Below are 25,543 nucleotides of genomic sequence, written 5' to 3'. Positions count from 1 at the left end.
CCAAGGTGGGCAGGTTACCTGAGGTCAGGAGATCGTGACCATCCTGGCTAACACAGTGAAACCCCGTCTCTACTAAAAATACAAAAAAATTAGCCGGCGTGGTGGTGGGCACCTGTAGTCCCAGCTACTTGGGAGGCTGAGGCAGGAGAACGGTGTGAACCCGGGAGGCAGAGGTTGCAATGAGCCGAGACTGCGCCACTGCACTCCAGCCTGGGCGACAGAGAAAGACTGCCTCAAAAAAAAAAAAAAAAAAAAAAGCCCCATAACCACATGGGGGCAGCGTGCTTACAGGAGGACGCTCTGTAATGTCAGCCTCTGCCCAATGTCACCTGCACAGCCGCAAAGCTGAATGAAGCATTTGGGCACTCAATCTACTTAAACATAAGCAAAATCAAAAAGAACACATAGACACAAAGTGCTGAAGGTGAAGTCACAGTGAAGAACTGTATAAAAACAATCGCTGGACAGCCTACCCTTCACTGGAGACTGATGTGTGGATACTGGCTGTCACTCTGCACTCACCACACTGATGATCCTGACCTCCCTGCAGCCAATCTGGTCAACTATCTGGCAGTTCAGTCACTGTCACACCTGCTGGTCTGAGATGGAAGTGACAAGACCCCGAGCAAGCTGGCAGGGCAGCTCCCACACGTGAAGGGGAGGCCTCCCCAGGCCTCTCTGGGCCCGCTGGGAGGTACTATGACCCTGTCAAGCAATGAGATACCACACGCCCCACACTGCACTTCTAGACAAATCACTCAGTGGATGACCCACAGATTATCTTAAGAAACAATTTGGGTTTGATACCTGGCACATTTTAGAGAACAGATCACAAACTACAGGTTCAAGGATAACATGTATCAATGAATGCATTTTAGAAAACATGTATATAATTGTTACTAACATGCTGACACCTGAGCATAAGTTTCCCATGTATTACTAAAAATGAAATTTATAAAGGAATTATGGGGGGAAATCACCCAGATTTTAACACAGGGTCTCTGCTGCAGTTCCCTGTCATTACTAAGGGGCCCCTTCTAAGAGCAGAGGCCTGGTGGAGAGAAGGGGAGGGCCTGGCTCGGGACACAGCGTGTGTTGCCACGGCCACCATGCCCTATGGACAGCTTTCGTCGCTTTAGAACACAGTGGGGTGCTGCTTTCTCTGTGGTCTGAACTGGAGACTGGAGAGGCTGACTGTGAGGTGGATACTCGCTGGGAGCGAGGGGGTGGAAGGCACCTGCCACTGGGAGCCAAGTTCTGCCAGCCAACGTGGGGGCTGTGCAGCAGACAGGCGTGGCAGGGGCCCTGGGGCCAGGCTTGGCCCTGGTGTCCTGCATGCAGCAGGGACAGCCCATGGGCAGGAGTCCCAAGAGGTCTCCCATCGTCTGCATGAACGTGACCTTACAGAACTCTGTGAAGTCCCGTAAGCCTTTCTCACCCCGAACCCAGCCACCTACCTTGTGCAGCTCCTCCTTCTCCTGCCGGACCACGCGGTGCTGCTTCTCCAGCCCCCGCAGCCGCTGCGTGGAGTCCTCACGCTCTTGGCGAAGTGCCACCGTGTCCTCAAGCTGTCGCTCCAGCCTGTTTGAATCTGGACAAAATAGGAAATAAACTGTGTTCCTTTATGTGCAGTGACTGTATGTAAACTTTATGTTAGCTGACTTACTGATAGGAAATTATTTAATAATTCACAACACTTTTTCATTCAGAGGTTTTTTTACTTACACACACACACACACACACACACACACACACACACACAGTGTCACGGGCACAGCTACCTGCACACCTGTGCTGAACAGGCTCCCTAGAGTTTGATCTGACAGCGATCTCTCCTGAGGACTGGGAGCCCTCGGGTGGCACACACACTCGTCTGCTCAGTCCCTCTAACCTGTGTCACCCAGCACAGTGTCTGGCCCTTGTCCTTTCTCAATGTGCAAGAAAGGTTTTAGTCAGTAAGTGACTCAATCAAAGGCGTCCGTTTTTGGATCAGGACAGTGGGGTTCCCGATAGGAAATGCAGAGAAAGTGAGTGATTCAAAGTGTGCTCTGGAGGTGAAGGTCAACTGCGGAGCCAACCTGTGTGAGGTTAAGGCTTAAAAGTGATTAGAGCCAGGCTGGGCGCAGTGGCTCATGCCTGTAATCCCAGCACTTCGGGAGGCTGAGGCAGGTGGATCACGAGGTCAGGAGATTGAGACCATCCTGGCTAACACGGTGAAACCCCGTCTCTATTTTGTAAAAATACAAAAAATTAGCCAGGTGTGGTGGGGGGCTACTTGGGAGGCTGAGGCAGAAGAACGGCGTGAACCCAGGAGGCAGAGCTTGCAGTGAGCCAAGATGGCACCACTGCACTCCAGCCTGGGCGACAGAGCGAGACTCCATCTCAAAAAAAAAAAAAAAAAAAAAAAAAAAAAAAGAAAGAAAACACTGATTAGAGCCTTTAGGGAACTTCGATAACCTAGGAACCACCAAAAGAAAGTGGTGACGGCAGGTCTAGAACCTACAACACCGAGGAGCAGGCAGAGTCACTGATTAAGCTTTAGGAGGAAAGCAGCTCTAGAACTGTCTGAAAGCCACAAAGAGGAAAACTGTAACAGAGAAGCAGAAAATAGCCAAAGAATGTACAGATAAAATATCAGGAACTGATTCTAGCTGGTGACTATGAAATAACATAATTAGAACTAAGCCAGTTGGGGCTGGGCGCAGTGGCTCATGCTTGTAATTCCAGCACTTTGGGAGGTCAAGGCAAGCAGATCACCCGAGGTCAAGAGTTCGAGACCAGCCCGGCCAACATGGTGAAACCCGGTCTCTACTAAAAATACAAAATTAGCCGGGCGTGGTGGCGCATGCCTGTAATCTCAGCTACTTGGGAGGCTGAGGCAAGAGAATCGCTTGAACCCAGGAGATGGAGGTTGCAGTGAGCTGAGATCGCACCACTGCACTCCAGCCTGGGTGACAAAAGTGAAACTCCATCTAAAAAAAAAAGAACTGACCAAAATTTGAGAACTCTAAATAAGCTTGCTAAAGCCTAAGCTTTTTTTCTGCTTTCCCACCTTATGAAAAGGACTCTGAAATTCCCTTTTAAGACAGTAATGACCAAAAATAGAGACTAAGTCATACTTTTAAACACATACCTGCTATTTTATTCTTCAAGCGTTCGATTTCTTCATTTAGCTTTTTGATTTCTTTATCTCGGTTTGAATTGCTGAGGGCCCGAGATGAGCCGTGGAGGGACTGCACGGTCTGGGTGGATTCTGAGGGACGGAGAGACAGCGTGAGGTGCAGACTGGCCGCAGCGCCCCCGCCTGGCCCCGGAGCCGGTGCCGCCCTCACCTTGCAGCTTCCTGCTCAGCTCCAGCTTCTCCTGCTCCAGCCTCCGAATCCTCCTCTCGTAAGCTTCCATCTGCAGGCTGTGCTCCAGGTCCCGCTGCACATCCTCATCTTTGGTTAATGTGTTGGACTGCATTATGCTCTTCAGAGAGCCTCGATCAGAAAAACAGCTGGGAAACCAAGCAACAGGTTTTTTTGATCTACTGAACATTTAGCGATTCATTAGCATTTTCAAACTTCCTGGGGTGAAAGATAGTCTTTTTAAATTGGCAAACAAAAACACCTGAGAAAAGACTTTATTGTTTATGGAGCCAAAGTTAGACAAGTGACCGGATGGTCAAGGAGACGCTGACAAGGGCACTCCCCACCGCTGGTCAAAGAAAGCACCTCTGCAAAGGAGGGGAAATGGCATTTCTAAATCATCCCTCACACTTAACTATAAATGCAAAACCAGAAGGCACGGATTTTGCATAAAGCAAGGCTTAGGGGGCAGCCCCAGCTCTTGTCTGGAGGTCAGCGGTACCCACGGACCATTGAGAGCTTCCTGGTTCGGCCACCAACTGGCCGAGCAATCCAGGACAGCTCTTTCAACCCTTCTTCCCCTGCAGGCTAAGCCACCAATTCTAGCACTGACCAGCACACTAAGCCCCCTCCAAGGACCAGACCACTCAGTGACACACACAGCCGAAGCACAGGCTGAAGCCTGGGATGGCTCTCATTTAGTAGCTTAATTATTGGGCTGCTTTAGGAGTTACTTAGTTCTGCTTAGCTCTTTATGTGACAGTGAAGTCAGGAAAGTTTTGAGCTCCTATGTTGAGTCCCATAAATGCACCCAGCCCCCTTTAGAGAAGGCCTGGTCAGTGTTTCTCCACAGGTGCTCTGAGGGTGCTGGGCTGCTCCAGCCCTGCAGGGTCTGTCAAGAGGAGAGCTCTAGGCCTATCTGGCCAAACTACAGCCATGGGCCTGGGACCTGCAAATGTGACAAGCACGTAGTGGGCTGAGATGTACTAGAAAGGTCAAGAACCTCTGCCCTGGGGGCTGGTAAATCAATATGCCCACCCAGAAAGCCTCCTGTGGGCTGGAAGACAGCAGCTGTCACTTTGGCTTATGGGCTGTTTAACCCTGGCCTCTCACACCAAAAGAGATTTCCTCCAAGCTCGAGCAGAAGTATGGGGATATCGGCCGGGTACGGTGGCTCACGCCTGTAATCCTGACACTTTGGGAGGCCGAGGCGGGGAGATCACGAGGTCAGGAGATCAAGACCATCTGGCCAATATGGTGAAACCCCGTCTCTACTAAAATAAATTAGTCGGGCATGGTGGCGGGCACCTGTAGTCCCGGCTACTCAGGAGGCTGCGGCAGGGGAATCGCTTGAACTCGGGAGGCGGAGCTTGCAGTAAGCTGAGATCATGCCTCTGCACTCCAGCCTGGGCAACAGAGCGAGACTCCGTCTCAAAAAAAAAAAAAAAAAAAGCGTGGGGATATCTCCCTCCCAAGACATTTTCAACTGTGGTACCAGCCGCCAGAAGACGCTGGGAATTAGATTCTGTGGCACAGTGGGAGCTTCCATGGTCTCATTTCACCTCCCTTTCTTCCTGACCCCTCTCCTCTTGGCCCCAGTTTCCTTTTAAAATCGAGGTGGACCATCTCAGGTGACACAACTTTGCAAAGAGGCCCATTTGGGACAGGGACCCACGGCACACACTCCTTACAAAAGCCAGCAGAGTGCTCTGATGGAAGCCAGCTCTCAGCTGAGTGCGCGTGGCAATGCCACTGACTGGATCAGAGCTAACCCTGCCAATGCTGGCGGCCTATTGGTCGGGGTCGGCAAACTACGGCCTCTGGGAGAAATCCTGCCCGTGGCCTGTTTTTGCACCATCACGAGCGTGAATGGTTTTAATATTTTTAAAGGGTTGTAAAAAGAAGAACATACAACAAAGGCCATGAAATCTGAATTCTTTACCACCTGGATATCTGTAGAGAAAAAGCCTGCAACCTTGCTATGGTATCACCTGTAGTCATCAGGTGTGCATATTTTAAGAACAAAAACCCATCTCCATCTCCCTTAAGTGATGGCCTCCCAGCGCACACCCCACCCACTAGCCCGCCCCCGGGGACACAGTGTGGTGTCTGACTATTCATCTACCACAAGGGAAGGGTCTCCCTGGGGAATGATAAATCCAGACATACCTTTCCGTTGTGAATGTAAAACCAATGAATGGCAAATGTAATCCAGAAAAGCCTGTGTGAGAACCAGGAGGTAATATTTCCTGCATAAGAACATATACAACACAAATGAAATCTACATTCAAACAAACAGGTAAAAAGAGGAAAGATGGTTACAGTCACGGTGACAGGAGGCACTGGGCAGAACATGTGGCCTTTGAGAATGCGGATTCCATGGTGTCCTCTGCAGGGGAGCCAAGTATGGCAGATCTGTCTTTCTCAAGCCTGGCCCCATACGCTGTATATACAATAAAGCTCACAGGATACACGCACTGATTTTGATGATGACAATGGCACATGCCGCTACCAGGTTAGTGATTTTCAAAGACTTCTTAAAGCTACAGAATTCACTGCTTAACACAACTGTGTGCTCAGTCCAACAGTGTGAAGAGGTATGGCCCCTCTCAGGACACGGGACAGAGCCTGGGGACTCTCAGGTTCTTGACCTAAGACAAGGGGCCCCAAGGCAAAAGGGAACCCAAAGGTAGACTATTTTAGATAAGTTTATTATAACTCTATTTTTCATTCTGAGGATCTTTCTTTATTAAAAACTATAACCAGGGGCCAGGCACAGTGGCTCATGCCTGTAGTCCCAGCGATTTGGAAGGCTGAGGCGGGTGGATTGCTTGAGACCAGGAGTTCGAGACCAGCCTAGGCCAACATGGTGAAACTCCGTCTCTACTAAAAATACAAAAATTAGCTAGATGTGGCGGTGTGCGCCTGTAATTCCAGCTACTCGAGAGGCCGAGGCACGAGACTTGATTGAACACGGGAGGCTGAGGTTGCAGTGAGCTGTTGTAACACTGTACTCCAGCCTGGGTGACAGAATGAGACCAGTCTCAAAAAATAAAAACTATAAGCAAAGTTCTTTATCTGGGAAATTTCAGTGTGGAAGGAGTTGGAGTCTGGAGTTACAGTCTAGGAAAACAATTCTTTGAACAACGATAACACTTTTCTCGGCCTTTCCTCTATGTGGTCTGAAGTTCAGCCCTTACTTTGAATGTGAAGCCATCAAAGCAAGTATTCAGTGCAAAGAGATTTAACTTTTCTCCTTTTTTTTTTTTTTTTGAGATGGAGTCTCACTCTGTCACCCAGGCCGGAGTGCAGTGGCGTATTCTCAGGCACTGCAACCTCCACCTCTTGGGTTCAAGCGATTCTCCTGCCTCAGCCTCCCAAGTAGCTGGGTTACAGGCACCCGCTATCATGCCTGGCTAATTTCTATATTTTTAGTAGAGGTGGGGTTTCACCAGGTTGGCCAGGCTGGTCTCGAAATCCTGACCTCACGGATCCGCCCACCTCAGCCTCCCGAAGTGCTGGGACTACAGGGGTGAATCACCACGCCTGGCCCAGATACAACTTTTCCATGACCCTACAAGGGGTACTTCATAGTTTCTAAGAACCTCTGCTCCTCCCATTGAACTACTAGGAGTTTCCCCAGGTTTATGGTCATTCATTTCGAGAGGTCCTGGGGATGAAACATACAGAGTGAATGATGATGCTTCAGTGTAAGAAACTCTCTAAATTAATAAGCAACAAAGAAGATTTTCCTTTTATTTGGTTAAACCTCAGTTTGTCTATCCCCAAACGAAGTCACACATGTATGGGTTTGATAAGAACAAAAGAATTTTATGAGATATGAGCAAAATTCTCCAGGACCAAAGGTACTGGCTAGTGCATCAAAGAGGCCCTGTCAGAGCCGACTGGAACACCAGACAAGTCCCACAGCCGGAACCCAACTCAGAAAATCCTGATCTTAAATATCAGTGCAGCGACTCAAAATCTGTTATCATCATCTTTGTTCTGAACTCTTGCTGTATAAAGAAACATCAACGCAGACACAAAGCGCTGTAATGTTAGAAAGATTTAACGTGCTCTCACATGTAGGGAAAAGACCAGGAACTGAAAGGCCGCCACACTGCCTATGAGACTGTAGGCTAAGCCCATGTCTTGGCGTCTTTCAACCTAAAAAACCTAAAATGTGGTGACAGGGTTGCAGTGAAGCTCTAATACAATGATGTATGTGACACTGCTTTGAAAAGCATCAAGTAGGCCGGGTGTGGTGGCTCACACCTGTAATCCCAGCACTTTGGGAGGCAGAGACGGGCGGATGATGTGGTCAGGAGATCGAGACTATCCTGGCCAACATGGTGAAACCCCGTCTCTACTATAAATACAAAAATTAGCTGGGCATGGTGGCACATGCCTGTAGTCCCAGCTACTTGGGAGGCTGAGGCAGGAGAATGGCTTGAACCAGGGAGTCAGAGGTTGCAGTGAGCTGACATTGCACCACTGCACTCCAGCCTGGCGACACAGCAAGACTCTGTCTCAAAAACAAAAAGTATCAAGTACTGTGAAAATAAAAGCAAAAGTATTTCTGTTGAGTTCCAAAACAAAAGAGCTGTTTAACTGAATTTTACTCAAGTTGAGTCATCCATCATTTTTTAAAGGAATATTAAGGATCCAGCTGAAGGCTGGAATAAAAAGCACACTGTGTCTTACGTGCCAAATTTCACAGCTTTATGGTGTACTACTGACTTGATAAGCAACGCCATCAACACAGCACTGCGTGTCAGATCCACAGCCAGCAACCCTGAGGACGGTGCTTTCCCACTCACCGTGTTTCTCAGCACGTCGTCATCCACGTCAAAGTTGGATGTGTCAGAGGGACTGCTCACGTCGGGAATATAAGGTGCTTCTAGGTTTCGTATATTTTCCCAATTTAGACCTTCAAAAAACGCATGCTTTTTGAAATCCTCTATTCCATTCTGCCCCAGCCGGCGCTCTCTACTGCAGATCAGTCTCTGGATGAGGTCTTTCGCTTCTTCAGACACATCTGTGACATGGGACGGGAACTGGAATCGCTCCTGCAGGGGGTGGAAAAACACCGGTGGACAGGTGGACGCATTCAGAGTCTAAGGTGTACGGACATTATAGGAAACAAAGTAGAAATGGTAGCTACAAAGCAGGTCGCTTTTTATTTCATGGGAACTAAATGCAATCCAAAGCTACTAAATTTCCATTCCCAAAAGGCAAACAAGAAAACCAGAGGTCCTTCTGGTTTTACTCGTTGTAGACTTGTGACCACATTGCATGTAAATGACACATTTTTACCTATGGAGGTGGCAAGGAATGTGGGAAACGCCATGTGCAGGAAGAGGGACAGGCGCAGCCCTGTCAGAATGTACAGTGCGAGCGTCATGGCGGCTCCGCTTCTGGAAACTCACACTAAAAAAGCAGTTGCTAAGAGAAAACCCAGCATGCTCAGGACTGCACTGTATTTTGACCAAGAAAACTGCAAATTACCTACATGCCCATCAAAAAAGAGACTCGTTAAAAAAGATACCGGCTAGGGCACAGTGACTCACACCTGTAATCCCAGCATTTTGGGAGGCCGAGGTGGGCAGATCACCTGAGATCAGGAGTTCCAGACCATCCTGACCAACAAGGTGAAACCCCGTCTCTACTAAAAATACAAAAATCACCGGGCATGGTGGCGGCCTGTAATCCCAGCTACTTGGGAGGCTGAGGCAGGAGAATCGCTTAAACTCGGGAGGTGCAAGTTGCAGTGAGCCAAGATCGCGCCACTGCACTCCAGCCTGGGTGACAAGAGCGAGATTCCATCTCAAAACAAAAAAGATGGGGCACAAAGAAAAAGGAACATGTCTGTGTACTGATATAGAAAGACATCAAAGATATAATGACAAAAAACTGTTGATATGTAACATGATGCCACGTATCTAAACACACGCGTGCGTGCACACACGTGCTTAGGTCTGCCAAGGCCACACACCCTCACGGTAGAGTGGGCTGAGAGCTGAGCCACCACCTCTGTCATCTACAGAAAGGAAGAACAATGTCACCTGCTTCACGGAGTGCCTGACCCAAGAGCCCACAGGTGGTCAGAACTCAGTGACTGCTGGCAGGCTCTTAGTAATAACGAAGTCCCAATTGCTACTTTAACAGAATTTGTCACTAAGAAGTGGATGAGACGATTTTCATTATCTACAATATGCATTTTTGCATTGTCTGAAGTTTTTACAGGGGGTATATATTAATTTACAAATAAAAATATGCTTCTACTTTGGGAAAAACATTTTTTACAACTGTAACTTTTGCTTGGATTTGGAGTTAAATGGAAAACCAGTTACCACTTTAGTGTTAATCTGCTCCCTATGAGAGCGAACTGTGGGAGACACTGGCTGGAGGAGAGGCCAGCACTGAATCAGGATTATTCTGGGATCTGCGCGTGTGCACAGGAGACAGCGGGGAGGGAAATGCTATGAGCATGCTGCTAGAGAGGGTGAAATCGGCATTAGAAAGACACATAACTGACCGGGCGCGATGGCTCACGCCTGTAATCCCAGCACTTTGGGAGGCCAAGGTGGGTGGATTGCCTGAAGTCAGGAGTCCGAGACCAGCTTTGCTAACATGGTGAAACCCTGTCTCTACTAAAAATACAAAAAAATTAGCCAGGTGTGGTGGCAGGCACCTATAATCCCAGCTACTCAGGAAACTGAGGCAGGAGAGTCGCTTGAACCTGGGAGGCATAGCTGAGATTGCGCCATTGCACTCCAGCCTGGGCGACAAGAGTGAAACTCCGTCTCAAAAAAAAAGAAAAAAAGACAGGCAGGAGAATCGCTTGAACCCGGGAGGCGGAAGTTGCAGTGAGCCGAGATTGCGCCACTGCACTCCAGCCTGGGCGACAGAGTGAGACTCCATCTCAAAAAAGAAAGACACATGACTAAGGAAAATTTTTAAAGAGAAATAAAAAATATCAGACAGAAGAGAAAATGATAAAAAGGAAAACAAAGGAGGTGGAGAGAGGTGACATGGAAGTGAGAAAGTGAACAGTTCGGAAAGGGAAGGAGGAAAAGAGGAAACAGGATGCAGGGCTCCACCATCTGGAGACACGTGATCATTTACAGGGACTGATTTCTGGGGAACGGACTTGAGAATCAAAGTTGGCACCTAACCAGTGAATCTAGAGCCACAGGTCAAAGGGCCCACCTGGACCTCCCCACTGGCCACCCCCAGGCGCCTCACTCCATGCGCCTACGCAGATGACACGCCTGTCTACAGAAGCCAGCCTCCCCTCCAGGAAGCCAGCTTGGAGCAGGCCAGCATCCTTCCCCTGAGAGTGGGGGCGGGGGTCACCCTCAGAACCTCCTTCCCCTTCCTCTGGCGCCCACATCTCCTGGTGCCGACCCCGCCTCCGGACGCCCTCTCCCATGTCTACTCCAGTCCGCCTATCCCCAGTTTGGTCCAAACCCCGTCACCTCTTCCTGAACTACTTGCGTCACTTCCTAACGGATCTTCCTGCACTAGTTATGCTCTCTGTACTTTAGGCCTGAGTCAGGTACCAAAAAAAAAACGGCAACGTCTTACTTCATGGTTCATGATCTTCCCGTAGGTCTCCACGAGTGACTCCGCATAAAACGGTGTTTCTCCATAGAGCATCTCATACATGCAGACACCCAGAGACCACCAGTCACACTCAGGCCCGTATTTGCCCATGCCGTCCTCCATCGCCTGCAGGATCTCCGGCGAGATGTAGTCAGGGGTGCCCACGGCCACGGAGGACTGCACCTTAGGGGAGAAGGAGGTGCTGAAGGAAACCCTAGGGGGCATCTCCAATTGCGTATTTCCAACTACTTTCTCTAAAATTTATAGCAGAGGCAGAAAATGAAATAATCATAGAATAAAATTGATGAGTGATCGTGTTTTTTAAACCCAGTAATTCAAGCTGAGTATAGTGCCTCGAGCCTGTAGCCTCAGCTCCTTGGGAGGCTGAGGCAGGAGAACTGCTTGAGCCCAGGAGCTCAAGGCCAACACGGGCAACATGGTCCCCAACCCTGTCTCTAATGAAACAAAACAGAATTTAAAAACCTCGATAATGCAAAATTCAATGCAAATAAATATTCTCTTGAAGCACTAAACATTATGCGGCTCCCAGAATACATGAAACTCTTGTACACATGGTCTGTCAATACTCAAATACCAGCCACAGCCCCAAACAGTGCCTCTCCAATCCCCCAGGGCTGGCATTTCCCACTCTCTGTCGCTGCTCCCAGTGTGGTGAGGGGGCCACGCGTGCATGGGCCAGCCTTTCTGATTTTCATGTGCAGCACGCAGGGACTCTTGTGTAGGGTCTCTTGTTAGATTAGAGACTCCGGTGGGGCCCAAGAGGCTGCATTTCTAATAAGCTTCTGGGGGTGCTAAGGCTGCTCACCTGCAGCCCACCCTGTGGTCTTCCTCATGGGAACATGCGGAAGTTGGTCCAGGCATTAGCCGGGTGCTCAGGCATTCCCTGGACAGGGAACCAGGAGGCTAAAACCGCTCCTACCCCACCCACCCCCCGGAAGGAGAAAACAGCTCCCCTGCTGTCTACATCAGCAGGCAGGTGCCAGAGTACAGCGACACCTCTGCAGAAAGCTGCGAGGGCATGGGCCACCTCAGAGCAAGCAGGAGGAGGCTGGCGAAGCTGAGGAATCATCCATCCAGAGTGCGATGGAGAGTACAGGACCATCCCGCCGGGCTGAGTCTCTAAGACCGAGGCTCGGGCAGGAACTGGAGACAACCACAGGCCTGTCTGGGGAAGGCCAGGCTCTCCCGAGGGTCGCCTCTGGTTAGAGAGACACAGGGTCCAAGCAGCACCCCGGAGCCAGTGGTGTGGGAACTGCTCAGGCTGAATGGATCAGCCGAGAACTGTGCCTCCATCACTTCCCTGCACGAGTGCGTGGCCAGCCCACAGGAGCTCCTACACACAGCGGGACCACTGGGGTGCTGGGCGGTGACTCACGATGAGCAACTACTGTGACGGGGTGCAGTGGAGGTGAGGAGGGTGACCCATGCTCTGGTTATACTGTGACAGGGTGGTGTGGAGGTGAGGAGGGTAACCCATGCCCTGGTTATACCATGACGGGGTGGTGTGGAGGTGAGGAGGGTGACCCATGCTCTGGTTATACCATGACGGGATGGTGTGGAGGTGAGGAGGGTAACCCATGCTCTGGTTATACCATGACAGGGTGGTATGGGGGTGAGGAGGGTAACCCATGCTCTGGTTATACCATGACGGGGTGGTGTGGAGGTGAGGAGGGTAACCCATGCTCTGGTTATACCATAACGGGGTGGTGTGGAGGTGAGGAGGGTAACCCATGCCCTGGTTATACCATGACGGGATGGTGTGGAGGTGAGGAGGGTAACCCATGCTCTGGTTATACCATGACGGGGTGGTGTGGAGGTGAGGAGGGTAACCCATGCTCTGGTTATACCATGACGGGGTGGTGTGGAGGTGAGGAGGGTAACCCATGCCCTGGTTATACCATGACGGGGTGGTGTGGAGGTGAGGAAGGTAATCCATGTTCTGGTTATACCATGACGGGGTGGTGTGGAGGTGAGGAAGGTAATCCATGTTCTGGTTATACCATGACAGGGTGGTATGGGGGTGAGGAGGGTAATCCATGTTCTGGTTATACCATGACGGGGTGGTGTGGAGGTGAGGAGGGTGACCCATGCTCTGGTTCAGACCTGTTCTAGTGACTGAAGACTGGAGTGGAGGACAGCACCCGCCTACCAATTAATCAATATGTGGTCAAGACTTTTAAAAACAAGAGACTGGCTTTGTGGAATGAAAATGAGCAAACTGCTTTACTCCTCATAAAACGTTGTCAGCTGAAGCCAGTTACATGGGTTCTTCCACTACGGCTTGAAAATCTGCCAGTAGGAAAGAAAGGGATTGCTGTATTTTGGAAAAGTATTTTATGTTAGACCTTATGATACGTGTAGGTTTTAAAGAAGACTCCGAACATGTAAGAACAAAACTGCAACAGTGGCCACAGACGCAGTGGAAGCAGTTTGCTGGAAGCAGCTGCCAACAGGGTGTGAGCAGAGCTGGGACTGCCCCCATCAGGCTACTCAGCCATGATGCTGGTCTGACTGTGGCGTGGAGACCACGGGGGCCTGTGGCCTGAGCCTGAGTCTCCTGGTGATCGCCCATCCGGGGGCAACCTCCTGTTCTCCCCCGCTGGCGCGAGTGTCAGCTGGCCCCGTAACACTGAGCACCTAGGACTCTATTTCTAGGTCTACGACACCCATAGAGAGGAAACCTCTAGCAGGAAGTTACCTGCCCCAACACAAGCGAGAAAGTACAGTTACATGGACCAGCCTGGACAGGGCACTTGAAGGAAGAAGCAGAGAGCGCCCTCGATCTGCTACAGGGCTGGCATGCTTTTAGCCACCTTGGGATTGAGGACACCTGACAACTCCCATCTGGAAGGCACACATATTACTTTTGTAAACATAAAAAGCAATAAAGATGCTTTCCAACTTAATTTTTATTTGGCAAACAAAACTCCCCAAACAGAAAATTTCAACTATCTCCAAAATTGATTCATTTTCTGAATTAATATACTTGGTTTAATTGTACCTCAAATTGAAAACTTCCCTTCTAACTATATGCCAAACCCAAAACCAAATGGAAAATCTCCAACAAAAATACCTACAGTTCCATCATCATTCATCTTCAAACATGATCCAAAGTCAGCCAGGCGGATATGACCATTCACGTCCAAAAGGACATTGTCAGGTTTAATGTCTCTGTTAGTAAAATAAATACACAAATTAACCATCTCCGTGCAACACATTAGATAGGTCAAAGCCCTTAAATAGTGGTGATCAGATGAAGAAATGCTAATATCCTCTTGTGAACAGCTGTCACCATCCAGTACAAATGCCTGTGTGTGACATTCAGCTAGCATGGTGGCAGCCGAAGTCACATCACTGCCCCTCGTTTAGTCCCCAGTTACCCTGGCGAGGCCCTGTGACGATTCCTACTCGTCTGCCCACCCAGCTAACGAGCCCCTCCTGAGCATCTCCTTGGTGCCAGGCACTGCTCTCCAGCCCACCCACCTATGCACGTGACAACACTGCCCCTGCCTTCATGAAGTCTGCACACGAGCTGAGGTCTTACACACACAAATAGGCACTGCCGTCTCAGGCAGGCTCACACGGTGCAAGCTCTGTGCTGAGTACCACAGAAAACAGGAATGGGACAAAGGGACAGACGGACACACGTGGAGGGAGCTGGCTGGGGGCTGCCACACAGAGAGATGGCAGTGGCCAGACGAGGTCCAGGAGGCAGGTGGCGATCTGGGGGAAGACTGCTGCAATCCGCCCCATACCCCCCAAAACTGCACTTTATAGATGAAGACATGGAAGCTGAGCCAACTGCCCACAATTACACAGCAGCGTGTGCTGGAGCAGGAACATAAACACAGGTCTGTCCCACTATTGCCTGTTTCTAAACTACCTTCTGTGCGCTCTCAAACACATGTGCAGGTGCAGGGCACCTCAGAGCATGAATGCTTTCTTCTGGCACAATAAGCTTACGTGACTCAACAGTATGAATGCAAACAAACTTTAAAAACAAAGACGTTCAGCAAAAGATAAGTACAAGCATGTTCCCAGTGGCACCACTTGTAACAGCCAAAAGGCAGAAACAATCTAAATCTCTGCCTCCAAGAGAATGGGTAAGTAAACTGGGCTATACTCGTGTGATAGACACCACACCCCAATGAAAACAGATGGGTACCAACTACCCCAGCCACATGAATCAATCTCACACAAACATGGGCAGATGATAATTCTTACCTCAAAACCAGAAACAAAACACAAAACCAGAAACAAAAACACAAAGCAAAAGAAACTCTAGCATATAACACTCCAAACTGAAATAAAATATCCTCAAATAAACATTCAGGAATATGAAAAAGAAAACAAAATAAAATCCCACAATTACACACACACACACACACACACACACACAGCCAGGTGCAGTGGCTCACAAACTATAATCCCAGCACTTTGGGAGGCTGAGGCAAGAGAATCACATGAACCTTGGGAGGCGGAGGCTGTAGTGAGCTGTGATTGCGCCACTGCACTCCAGCCTGGGCGACAGAGCAAGACCCTGTCTCAAAACACAAAAACAAACACACACATGCACACACGCACGCACGCACTAGACAAAAGCATGCAGAAAAGAAGAGCTGATTTAACTCAAGGAAGAAACAGAAGAAACAGATAAAATCTTATCAGAAATGAAATTATAAGAGGTCCAAACAAGAACAAATTGAAACAAAAATCTAAAGGGAAGAAAAGATCTAGAAGAATAAAATGAGGTAAAGAAAGAAGGAAAAGCAGTCAGATAGGAAGCAGCCAGAGGCTAAAGTGGGAGACAGGCAAAGAAGGCCCAACAGATGCATAACTGGAGTCCCTGAAAGAAATCAAAACAAAACATGACTAACATTTGACTACAATCCAAGAGAACTTTCCAGAAATTAAAAAAAAAAAAAAAAAAAAAAAAATACCTGAATCTAGAATGAGAGGGCCCATAAGATTAAAAAAAAGAAAATATCAATGTCCTCTTTTTTGAAGCCAGCCAACTTGATACTGATGTTCATACGAAAAGAAAAGCCAGAAAAACCCTGAAGTGAGCTGTGATGGGGGGGATCAGGCCCAGATGACTTCAAAACACACTACACAGCCTCCCTAATTAAAGCAGTGTGGTGCTAGTGTGTGCAGAGGCAGAGAGAAAATGGAATAGAGTAGAATGTCTCGAAACAAACCAACTACATAAAAAAATCAAGTACAGGACAAAGATAATACAAATCACTGGGGCAAAGACAGACTTAAATAAGTTGGTGTTGTGACAACTGGAGAACCATTTAAAGATAAAATTAAAACCCTTCCTTGTGCCATATATAGGAATAAACCTGAAATGGACCCAAGATCCACATGGAACAGATGAAACCATATGAATGAAAAAGTAAAAATACTAAAAAACAAAACAAAACAACTCCCCCACCACAAAAAAAAAAAAAAAAAAAAAAAAAAAAAAAAAAAAAAAAAACCAACACATGGGTTTTCTTTTTCTGGGGGTAATAAAAGGATTTCTCATTCGATTACATACAAAATGTTTAAAAATCTGTGTGGCAAAAAACCACAATGAACCACATCAAAAAACAAATGGCAAATTGGGGAAAAATATTTGTAATATATATTACAGATAAAAGGCAAATACTTCCTTAAGAATTGGGGGGAAAAAGCCAGAAATCCATAAGAAAAGGGTAAAACCCATGAAAAAACTCACATAGGCATGCACACAAAAATACAAACATGATGGTCAACATCATGAGAAAGGTGAAAAAGAAAACTACAATTGTGTACCATCTCTCACCCATCAGAGGGCAAAAATACAGAAGTCTGAAAATACACGGTTGGCAAAGCTGCAAGGAAACAGGCACTTTCATCCACTGCGGGTGGGAACACAAATCGGTAATCTCTATGGAGGGAAACTTACAACATCAAATAAACCTACGTATGTATTTTATTTCTCTCTTGATGCAGCAACCCCACTTCTAGACAGTCACCCTAAAGGCACATCACCAAAACAAAAACCACCTTGCACAAGGGTATTTATTTCTACATTTATAATTGCAAAATATTGGAAACTATCTAAATTTCTACTCTTAGGAGACTAGTTGAAAACTACGGTAGTTACCTATGGTAGTTTGCAGTATTATGCAAACATAAAAAACAATGAAGAGCAAGCCGGGTGTGATGGCTCATGCCTGTAATCCCAGCACTTTGGGAGGCTGAGGCGGGAGGATTGCCTGAGGTTGGGAGTTCGAGACCAGCCAGACCAACATGGAGAAACCCCATCTCTGTTAAAAATACAAAATTAGCTAGGCTGATCGCACTACTGTGCTCCAGCCTGGGCAACAAGAGCGAAACTCCATTTCAAAAAAAAAAAAAAAAAAAAAAAAAAAGAATGCAGAGCTCCATGAGTTGATATGGAATGATTTATAGGATACATCACTAAAGTTTTTAAAGATGCAAAGCAGACATTTAGCGTACCACCTTTTGCTTAACAAAGGAGAAACAAGAAAATGTCTGCATGGACAACAGCAGAAGACAGCAGACTGGCTACAGATCCCAGGTTGCCAGCGGAGGTGGGCAGGATAAGGAAGGGGCGATGCTTCTCTGAGTGCAACTTCATGCAGTTTTGGTGTTTTGGAAGTATGCTAACGTCCTACGTACTCAAAGAATAAAACTCAATCAACAAAGGCGGAAGGGAAGTCTAAAATGGAAAACTGATTCAAACCAATCAATCCAACTGTATTTCAAATAAATAACAACACTGAAGGGGGAGATGGGGTTAAAACAAAACAAAACAAATCCAAGTGACTTATGAACACAGAACTTGAATTACTGCAGGTGAGGGGTGCGGTCCCAATGAGATGGGGGAAAACCGCAAACAAACCCAGAACTCTTTTCGGCAGGTTTGTTTCTGTGGCAGAGCAATTCTAAAGCTATTTTAGACATATCACGGGACTGAGCAAGTGAGCCCATGGACTAACGGTGCTGGGAGTCACAGTTTCAGTAGGAGGAAGACAGAAATCTGGAAAGGGAGGAAGCCAAGAAGTTAACTCATGATTCCCGAGTATGCACAGGTAGACGCGTGTGTCCATGAATGTGCATATACTTCTGTTACTACCTCTGCGCACCGAGGGGCCTAGAAGCAGGCAACCCCAGAGTGATGCGCATAGCCAGTACCCAGAACTTGGTCTTCAAAGGCGCTCCCCACTAAAAGGCCTTGAGCTCTTCTGAGAAACAACGGAGTGGGGACAGAGAAGGTACAGGATGAGCCAGAAACTAAGGGCATCCTCAAAAAGTGATGAGGCACAGCGCAAACACAGGAGTCAGCTAGAATGCCAAATATGGGCCAATTTCAGCACAAAAATAAGTAAGATAGTGAATTAAAAACCACTGGGAGAAAAAAGGATCCATGTATCCACACTGATCAGAAACAGACCAGTACACAGGGAGAAAGGAGTTGCTTCCTTAGAGCAGAAAGCCAGATGACGACTGGTCAGCGTGGTGGGTCTGGAGTTTATGAGTCAATCTGCAACCATGCAAAGACTGGTCCAGGCAAAAATCGTTAATGGATACTAAATCTCTGGAGGAAATTTTAAAGAGGAAGAGGATATTTGCATGGTCTTAAAAGTATCTTCCCACAGGGAAAAAACTATATAGCAGAAAAATCTAACAAAATCTTAACTGGGTGATGGATTTATCACCACTGAGGGGCTGATGGATATTGTACACCTGTGGATATGACACCCTGAGAAGGACACAATATAGCTATACACACACATTCCAAGAGGAAGGAACACATCATCTCAATCTATCAGGAGGAAACATCAGATCAAACCAAACTGAGAAGTCTTCTACTGAAAAAGCAAGGGACACTGTATTCCCCAAACACATCAATGTTCTCCCAACCTGCCAATGTCGCAACAGAGAAAGGATGAGCAACTATTCTAATTAAAAGAGATTAAAGAAGAGATGACAATAAATGCAACATGCGATCCTGGACTGGATTCTGCACTGGAGGGAAGAAAATACTGTGAGAGACGCTCCTGGGTCAGCTGAAAAAATCTAAGAGGGATGATTAGGTATGAGCAGAGTAAGTAGGAATTTAGGGGTAAATGCTTGTGGTACACGCAGCTTATTCTTAGATGGTGAGGAGGAATCTGTGCGTGTGTGTACACATGTGGAGAGGGAGGGGGAGGTATATAATAGGAGCCAAAATATTAACAATACATGAATCTGATTAAAGGTATACAGGTGCTTTTTGTACCATTCTTGCAACTCTTGCATAAGACTGAAATTTTTTAGGTTTGAAATTATTTGAAACATTATTTAAAAAGAAAACTTTTAAAAGAATGCACATGTAATATGATTCCATATATATATATTTTAAAACAGGCAAAGCTGATTTATGCTTTCAGAGCCTCACTGTCTAACACGGTAACCCCTAGCCACAGAGGGCTATTCAAACTCAAATTCATGTAAATTACATAAAATGAAGAATTTGGTTCTTTTGTTGCGCCAGCCACATTTTGAGTGCTCATGAGCCACATGTGGCTGGGGCTATCGTATTGAACAGTGCAGATCTAGAACATTCTGTCACTGTGGAAAGTTCTGCATAGCACTGTGGGGGGTGAGGGGTGGTGACCTCTGGGGAGGGAGTGATGGGGGAGCCCCAAGGGGGCTTATCTGGATGCTGCTGTGAGTGTGCAGTTTGGAACAATCCACTGAGTTGCACCCCTTGGTTTGGGAGCTTTACTGAATACCTGTGACATACCTCAGTGAGATTCACATAAAGAAGTAAACTGAAATGGACTTTAAAGTTACAAAAAGCCCTCCTATCCCAACTACAGATAACAGTGATTTAAAGGATGTTTTTGCTGGGACCCAGAAATAAAACAGCCACCAGTTATAAATGGCAGACACAGTACCTGCCATGTATAAATTGTCACAATTGACCCTCAGGCCAGCCAGTGTGGTGGGGTAGAGACTGTGCTCCTCTTGTTACGGAAGAGGCAGCTGAGGAGCAGTGACTGCTGCCGCCTCCCAGCCGGCACTGACAGCACAGTGACATCACGAATGACAGCACCTGTGCTCACGTCACACGCTGCAATAACCTAAGAATCCACTCACCGCCTCACCAACTGTTTCAGCACATCAGAATTCAAAAACAACTTTTGTCTCACATTACTTTAGCAGCTTTGACACAAAATCTTTAAGTCCTAAAGAAAAAAATCAAAAGGAAAACATCTGCTGAATATATATATATATATATATATATATATATATTTTTTTTTTTTTTTTTTTTTTTTTTTTTTTTGGAGACAGAGTCTCACTCTGTCACCCAGGCTGGAGGGCAGTGGCACAATCTCAGCTCACTGCAACCTCCGACTCCCTGGGTTCAAGCGATTCTCATACCTCAGCCTCCCAAGTAGCTGGGATTACAGGCGTGCGCTACCACGCCCAGCTAGCTTTTTGCATTTTTAGTAGAGACAGGGTTTTGCTATGTTGGCCAGGCTGGTCTTGAACTTGTGAGCTCAAGCAATCCACTCATCTCAGCCTCCCAAAGTGTTGGGATTATAGGCGTGAGCCACTGCACCTGGCCCATCTGCTGAATATATTATTTTCACTAATAAAAATCCTCTTTTCTTGGAAGTGTCTACTATACATATTTAAATACATCTCAATTAAATTTGCTTCAGAGTAACAAATTCTTCTTCATACGTTATATATATTACGTTCACTTCCCAACAGACTCTACCAGTGTTGGGAAGAAAGGCAGGTATCTGCAACTCTGAAGGCTACATGCAGAGGGCATGCTGACACTGCACCTGACGCCGCAGGTGGGTTCTCAATGAGCCGCTCCACATGGGATGCGAGGCTTCTGGCCAAGAGCACGTCTATTAACAGCACTTTTGGGGACATCTAATAGACTCTCCCACGTCCACCAGTTTTTCTGCATTCCTTTCTCATGAAAAAAGAGTGAAAGGCAGAAAGAAAGCGGGACAGTTGGAAGGATGAGAGGATGGAAGGATGGAGGGAAAAAGAGGGATGGAGGGAAAAAGAGGGATGGAGGGAAAAAGAGGGATGGAGGGAAAAAGAGGGATGGAGGGAAAAAGAGGGATGGAGGGAAAAAGAGGGATGGAGGGAAAAAGAGGGATGGAGGGAAAAAGAGGGATGGAGGGAAAAAGAGGGATGGAGGGAAAAAGAGGGATGGAGGGAAAAAGAGGGATGGAGGGAAAAAGAGGGATGGAGGGAAAAAGAGGGATGGAGGGAAAAAGAGGGATGGAGGGAAAAAGAGGGATGGAGGGAAAAAGAGGGATGGAGGGAAAAAGAGGGATGGAGGGAAAAAGAGGGATGGAGGGAAAAAGAGGGATGGAGGGAAAAAGAGGGATGGAGGGAAAAAGAGGGATGGAGGGAAAAAGAGGGATGGAGGGAAAAAGAGGGATGGAGGGAAAAAGAGGGATGGAGGGAAAAAGAGGGATGGAGGGAAAAAGAGGGATGGAGGGAAAAAGAGGGATGGAGGGAAAAAGAGGGATGGAGGGAAAAAGAGGGATGGAGGGAAAAAGAGGGATGGAGGGAAAGAGGGATGGAGGGAAAGAGGGATGGAGGGAAAGAGGGATGGAGGGAAAGAGGGATGGAGGGAAAGAGGGATGGAGGGAAAGAGGGAGGGAAGGAGGGGAAATAAAGACCAACACTCCTGGAAGCAGAAGCAGACCCAGCCCCTGCCCTGCCCTCCCCATGACCAGGGCGCTCAGAGGTGCTCACTTGACCTCACAAACCTTTCACCACGGCTTCCGGCCTCCACTCCCTTCTGTGAGTCACCCACGTAAATAAAAGATGACCAGTTTTATGACAAGGAAGACTTGAACTAACGCATACAGGACAAATGTATGAAGAGATGCTCAAGGAGGTTCTGTAACAAGCTCTATACCTGGCTGCCGGGAAGAAATGGATTAAAGACAAGGATAATGAGACTACTTTATTTAGACTGGAACAAACTGGTTCTTCTCCCCCAAAATCTCATCATTTGGGCTTAACTTTTTTGGTTTGGGAATGGAAGGCAGGGCAATTCACAGAGAAATGGAGAAACGATTATATAGGAAAATGTTTAAGGCAAATAACCATAATTTCACATACGCACAAAAAATGTCCCAAGTGGCCTGAGACAGGCTGGGAAGACACAGAAGAGAGTAAGGAAGCCCCAAGACATGCCAGCATGGACTGAGACAGGCTAGGAAGACACAGAAGAGAGTAAGGAGGCGCCGAGACACGCCACAACAAGTGTTCTATGGACTGAGTTAGCAGGAATGCAATGACCAGAGTCCAGGCTAAACAGGACCTGGCTGCCAGGAATTCCCTACAAAACAGGGATGTTTTTCCAGGGGCCACCCCAGGACCACCAACACCAGTACACTCTGGGAAGACAGGCCGAGGAGACATCTCCGGAAGGCCATCTGCCTTGTATACCTTCCAGGGGCCTTCAAGTGCTGGCCATTTGCACGCACTGGGGGTCATCTGCGCAGTATAATTCTGCATTTAAAATATGTGGTGGTGGTTGATTTTTTTTTTTAAGTGAACTTGCTGTCTGTGTGAGGAAGGCTCTCCTGACAGAAGAGCACTGGAGGTTCAGGGCAAGGGCTGGCCTATGGCTCCCAACCGCCGAGGCCTTTAGCTGGGCAGGTGGTCCCCAGGCCAACTGAGAGAGCTGCTGGTCCCCATGGGCCACTGTGCTGGGACTGCCTGTGTCCATTCTCCTCTAAAACCAGGGAGCAGCAGCATCTTCAGGGGAGAGTCAGGCACAGGGCTGAGAAGCAGCTCTAGGCTCCCCCAAGCGCCTTTTCTCCCAGCTGCTGAGATTCTGGCTAAAATCAGTGGCACCCAGCCGGTGGGGGTGAAAGAGCCATGGTGAAGTGCAGGCTTTATTTCTCCCTTCCAGTTCTTCCTCTGACACACTGAAAAGGGAGGCTGCTTCTGTCCCTCATCGTCCCATTTCTGAGTGATGTCAACTCCTACTTCCAACCGTTCCCCTTGTGGAGCTTCCTGCTGCAAAATCAACAGAGGTCTGATTCCCATAGCAGGTGCGCCTCAGGCTCCAGAGCACGGTCCAACACCTGGGGTGTGGCTCCAGAGCCACTCTGACCACCAGATCTTCTCTCCGAGGTTTTCTTTTCTTTTTGTCAGATTTCCTCTACTTCATCTTCTGCCTCTTGTACTCAACTTTCTACTTTAGCTTTTATTTTCCAAGACTTTTTGTTTTCTATTCTTTTTTTTTTTTATTATACTTTAGGTTTTAGGGTACATGTGCACATATTCTTTTTCTTAAAATTTATACTCTGTTCTTATTTTGTTCATACACTATACTCTCTGCTCTCTCTTTAGGGATGTGATGTTCTCTCTCTTTTTTTTGTTTTTTTGAGACAGAGTTTCACTCTTGTTCCCTGGGCTGGAGTGCAATGGCGCAATCTTGGCTCACTGCAACCTCCACTTCGCGGCTTTAAGCGATTCTCCTGCCCCAGCCTCCCGAGCAGCTGAGAGTACAGATGCTCATCACTAAGCCTGGCTGATTTTTTGTATTTTTAGTAGAGACGGGGTTTTACCATGTTGGCCAGGCAGGTCTCAAACTCCTGACCTCAGGTGATCCACCTGCCTCGGCCTCCCAAAGTGCTGGGATTACAGGTGTGAGCCACTGTGGCCGATGTTCTCTCTTTGAAACCCTTTGTGTCATTCACGATCTCTGCCTTTCCGGATATCATCAGGGGCTGACCTCTCAGGAGCTGTACCCACCTGTGAGGGGCATGCGCTGGGTCCTGGTCTCCCACTGATTTCCTCACCCAGAAAGCTTTTGGGGTCCAGCTGCGGAAGCCAGGCAGCAGTTGTGAAACCTGCAGACCCCCGCCTGCGGGGTGGGATCCCCGCAGCACCTGACCAACCCCAGGAAGGGGCCCAAGCGGCAGCACAGTGGCACGGGCTCCAAACCACGCCGTAACGTCGGCCAGCGGCACCACTCTGGCGCCAATGACATTTCTTTCTGACCCTACCAAATGTTCGCAATGCCCCACCTGAGACTGGGGTAAGACAGGCCTCCTAGAAAAATCTCTGTTCTAGTCTTAGATTGCATCTGGGCACTCAGTCTGAATAATGAGTTAATGTGGGGGGAAAAATAAAGTTTTAAAATTACATATTTTGATGCCTACTATGCCCGGAGTCAAACAACTGAGCAAAGCTTCTACACAGCCAATTAAGAGAATGAGGATGGCTCACACCTGTAATCCCAGCACTTTGGGAGGCCGAGGCGAGCGGATCATGAGGTCAGGAGATCAAGACCATTCTGGCTAACACGGTGAAACCCCGTCTCTACTAAAAATACACAAAAATTAGCTGGGCGTGGTGGTGGGCACCTGTAGTCCCAGCTACTCGGGAGGCTGAGGCAGGAGAATGGCGTGAACCCGGGAGGTGGAGCTTGCAGTGGGCCGAGATCACGCCACTGCACTCCAGCCTGGGCGACAGAGTGAGACTCCGTCTCAAAAAAAAAAAAAAAAAAAAAAAAGAGAGAGAGAGAGAGAGAATGAGGAGAACGTCTTCTATTTAGGGAGAGAAAAACAATTAAAAAGGTGGTCAAACTAATTTCCCTGGAGATCTGTGATGAATACAAAGACATTTATTTCTCTCTTGTGAATTAAGTCCTACCAAGAAGACAGTATAAAATCTAAATGCTAAAATCTATACTAACTTATGGACCAGGGGTGGTGGCTCATGCCTGTAATCCCAGCACTTTGGGAGGCTGAGGTGGGTGGATCACCTGAGGTCAGGAGTTCTAGACCAGCCTGACCAACATGGAGAAACCCCATCTCTACTAAAAACACAAAATTAGTTGGGTGTGGTGGTGCACGCCTGTAATCCCAGCTACTCAGGAGGCTGAGGCAAGAGAATTGCTTGAACCTGGGAGGTGGAGACTGCAGTGAGCTGAGATGGCGCCATTGCACTCCAGCATGGGCAACAAGAGTGAGACTCCATCTCAAAAAAAAAAAAAAAAAACCTATACTAACTTATAAAAGCAGGCATAACTATGTTAAGAAATGTATTTTTTTAAAAAGAAAGAAAGAGAAAGCAATGTCCACAATCTCATCACACTAAATGAGTGTCTGTTCCTTTGGGACAGTTCCCTGTGTGCTGGGAGGTGCGAGCCATCAGCAATGAGACTAAGGCAAGGTGCCCACCTCTCTAGCCTCAACTGCCTCCTCTAGCAACGAGGCAGCACTCCAGCAAGACGAAAGAGCTATAACTCAGTGGTGCCCTCGCTCCCCACACAGGAGGGGCTGTGTCTGCTTGGGAAAGCCTCCTGATCACCACGGAGGGGGCCCGAGCACAGGCCTACAGCTCAGAACACAAAGCCATGGAGACCACAACGGCCTCACGCCTCTCGAGAGCAGCCTCCAGGTGAAGGACACAGACACGTGATGCCTGCAAAGTCCCAAGGGGAAAGTGGTTTCCAACCAAAATCTCCACACTGGACAAAGCACCAGGCACAGACACACCTGGAATAAAGGCACTGATCT

General features: G+C 47.8%; 1 protein-coding gene across 3 annotated transcripts in view; it reads right to left on the bottom strand.

Annotated features, from left to right (window-relative positions):
• Positions 1–25,543, bottom strand: part of CDC42BPB (CDC42 binding protein kinase beta) — a 123,672-nt gene that overhangs the window by 40,670 nt on the left and 57,459 nt on the right. For all 3 annotated transcript variants that reach the window (XR_008659320.2, XM_055288085.2, XM_055288086.2), the window contains exons 6-12: positions 14,057–14,150; positions 10,941–11,141; positions 8,171–8,419; positions 5,520–5,599; positions 3,333–3,499; positions 3,134–3,253; positions 1,458–1,591 (exon numbers count right to left, since the gene is read on the bottom strand). Coding sequence is in view for 2 of the 3 variants with exons in the window: in XM_055288085.2 (XP_055144060.1) it covers positions 1,458–1,591; positions 3,134–3,253; positions 3,333–3,499; positions 5,520–5,599; positions 8,171–8,419; positions 10,941–11,141; positions 14,057–14,150 (1,045 nt within the window). In the remaining variant the exon portion in view is untranslated. The remainder of the gene's footprint in view (positions 1–1,457; positions 1,592–3,133; positions 3,254–3,332; positions 3,500–5,519; positions 5,600–8,170; positions 8,420–10,940; positions 11,142–14,056; positions 14,151–25,543) is intronic.

The sequence above is a fragment of the Symphalangus syndactylus genome, chromosome 8 (genome assembly GCF_028878055.3).
Source record: "Symphalangus syndactylus isolate Jambi chromosome 8, NHGRI_mSymSyn1-v2.1_pri, whole genome shotgun sequence".
In the NCBI taxonomy this organism is placed as follows: Eukaryota; Metazoa; Chordata; class Mammalia; order Primates; family Hylobatidae; genus Symphalangus; species Symphalangus syndactylus.
This window is presented reverse-complemented; position numbering and strand designations above follow the sequence as displayed.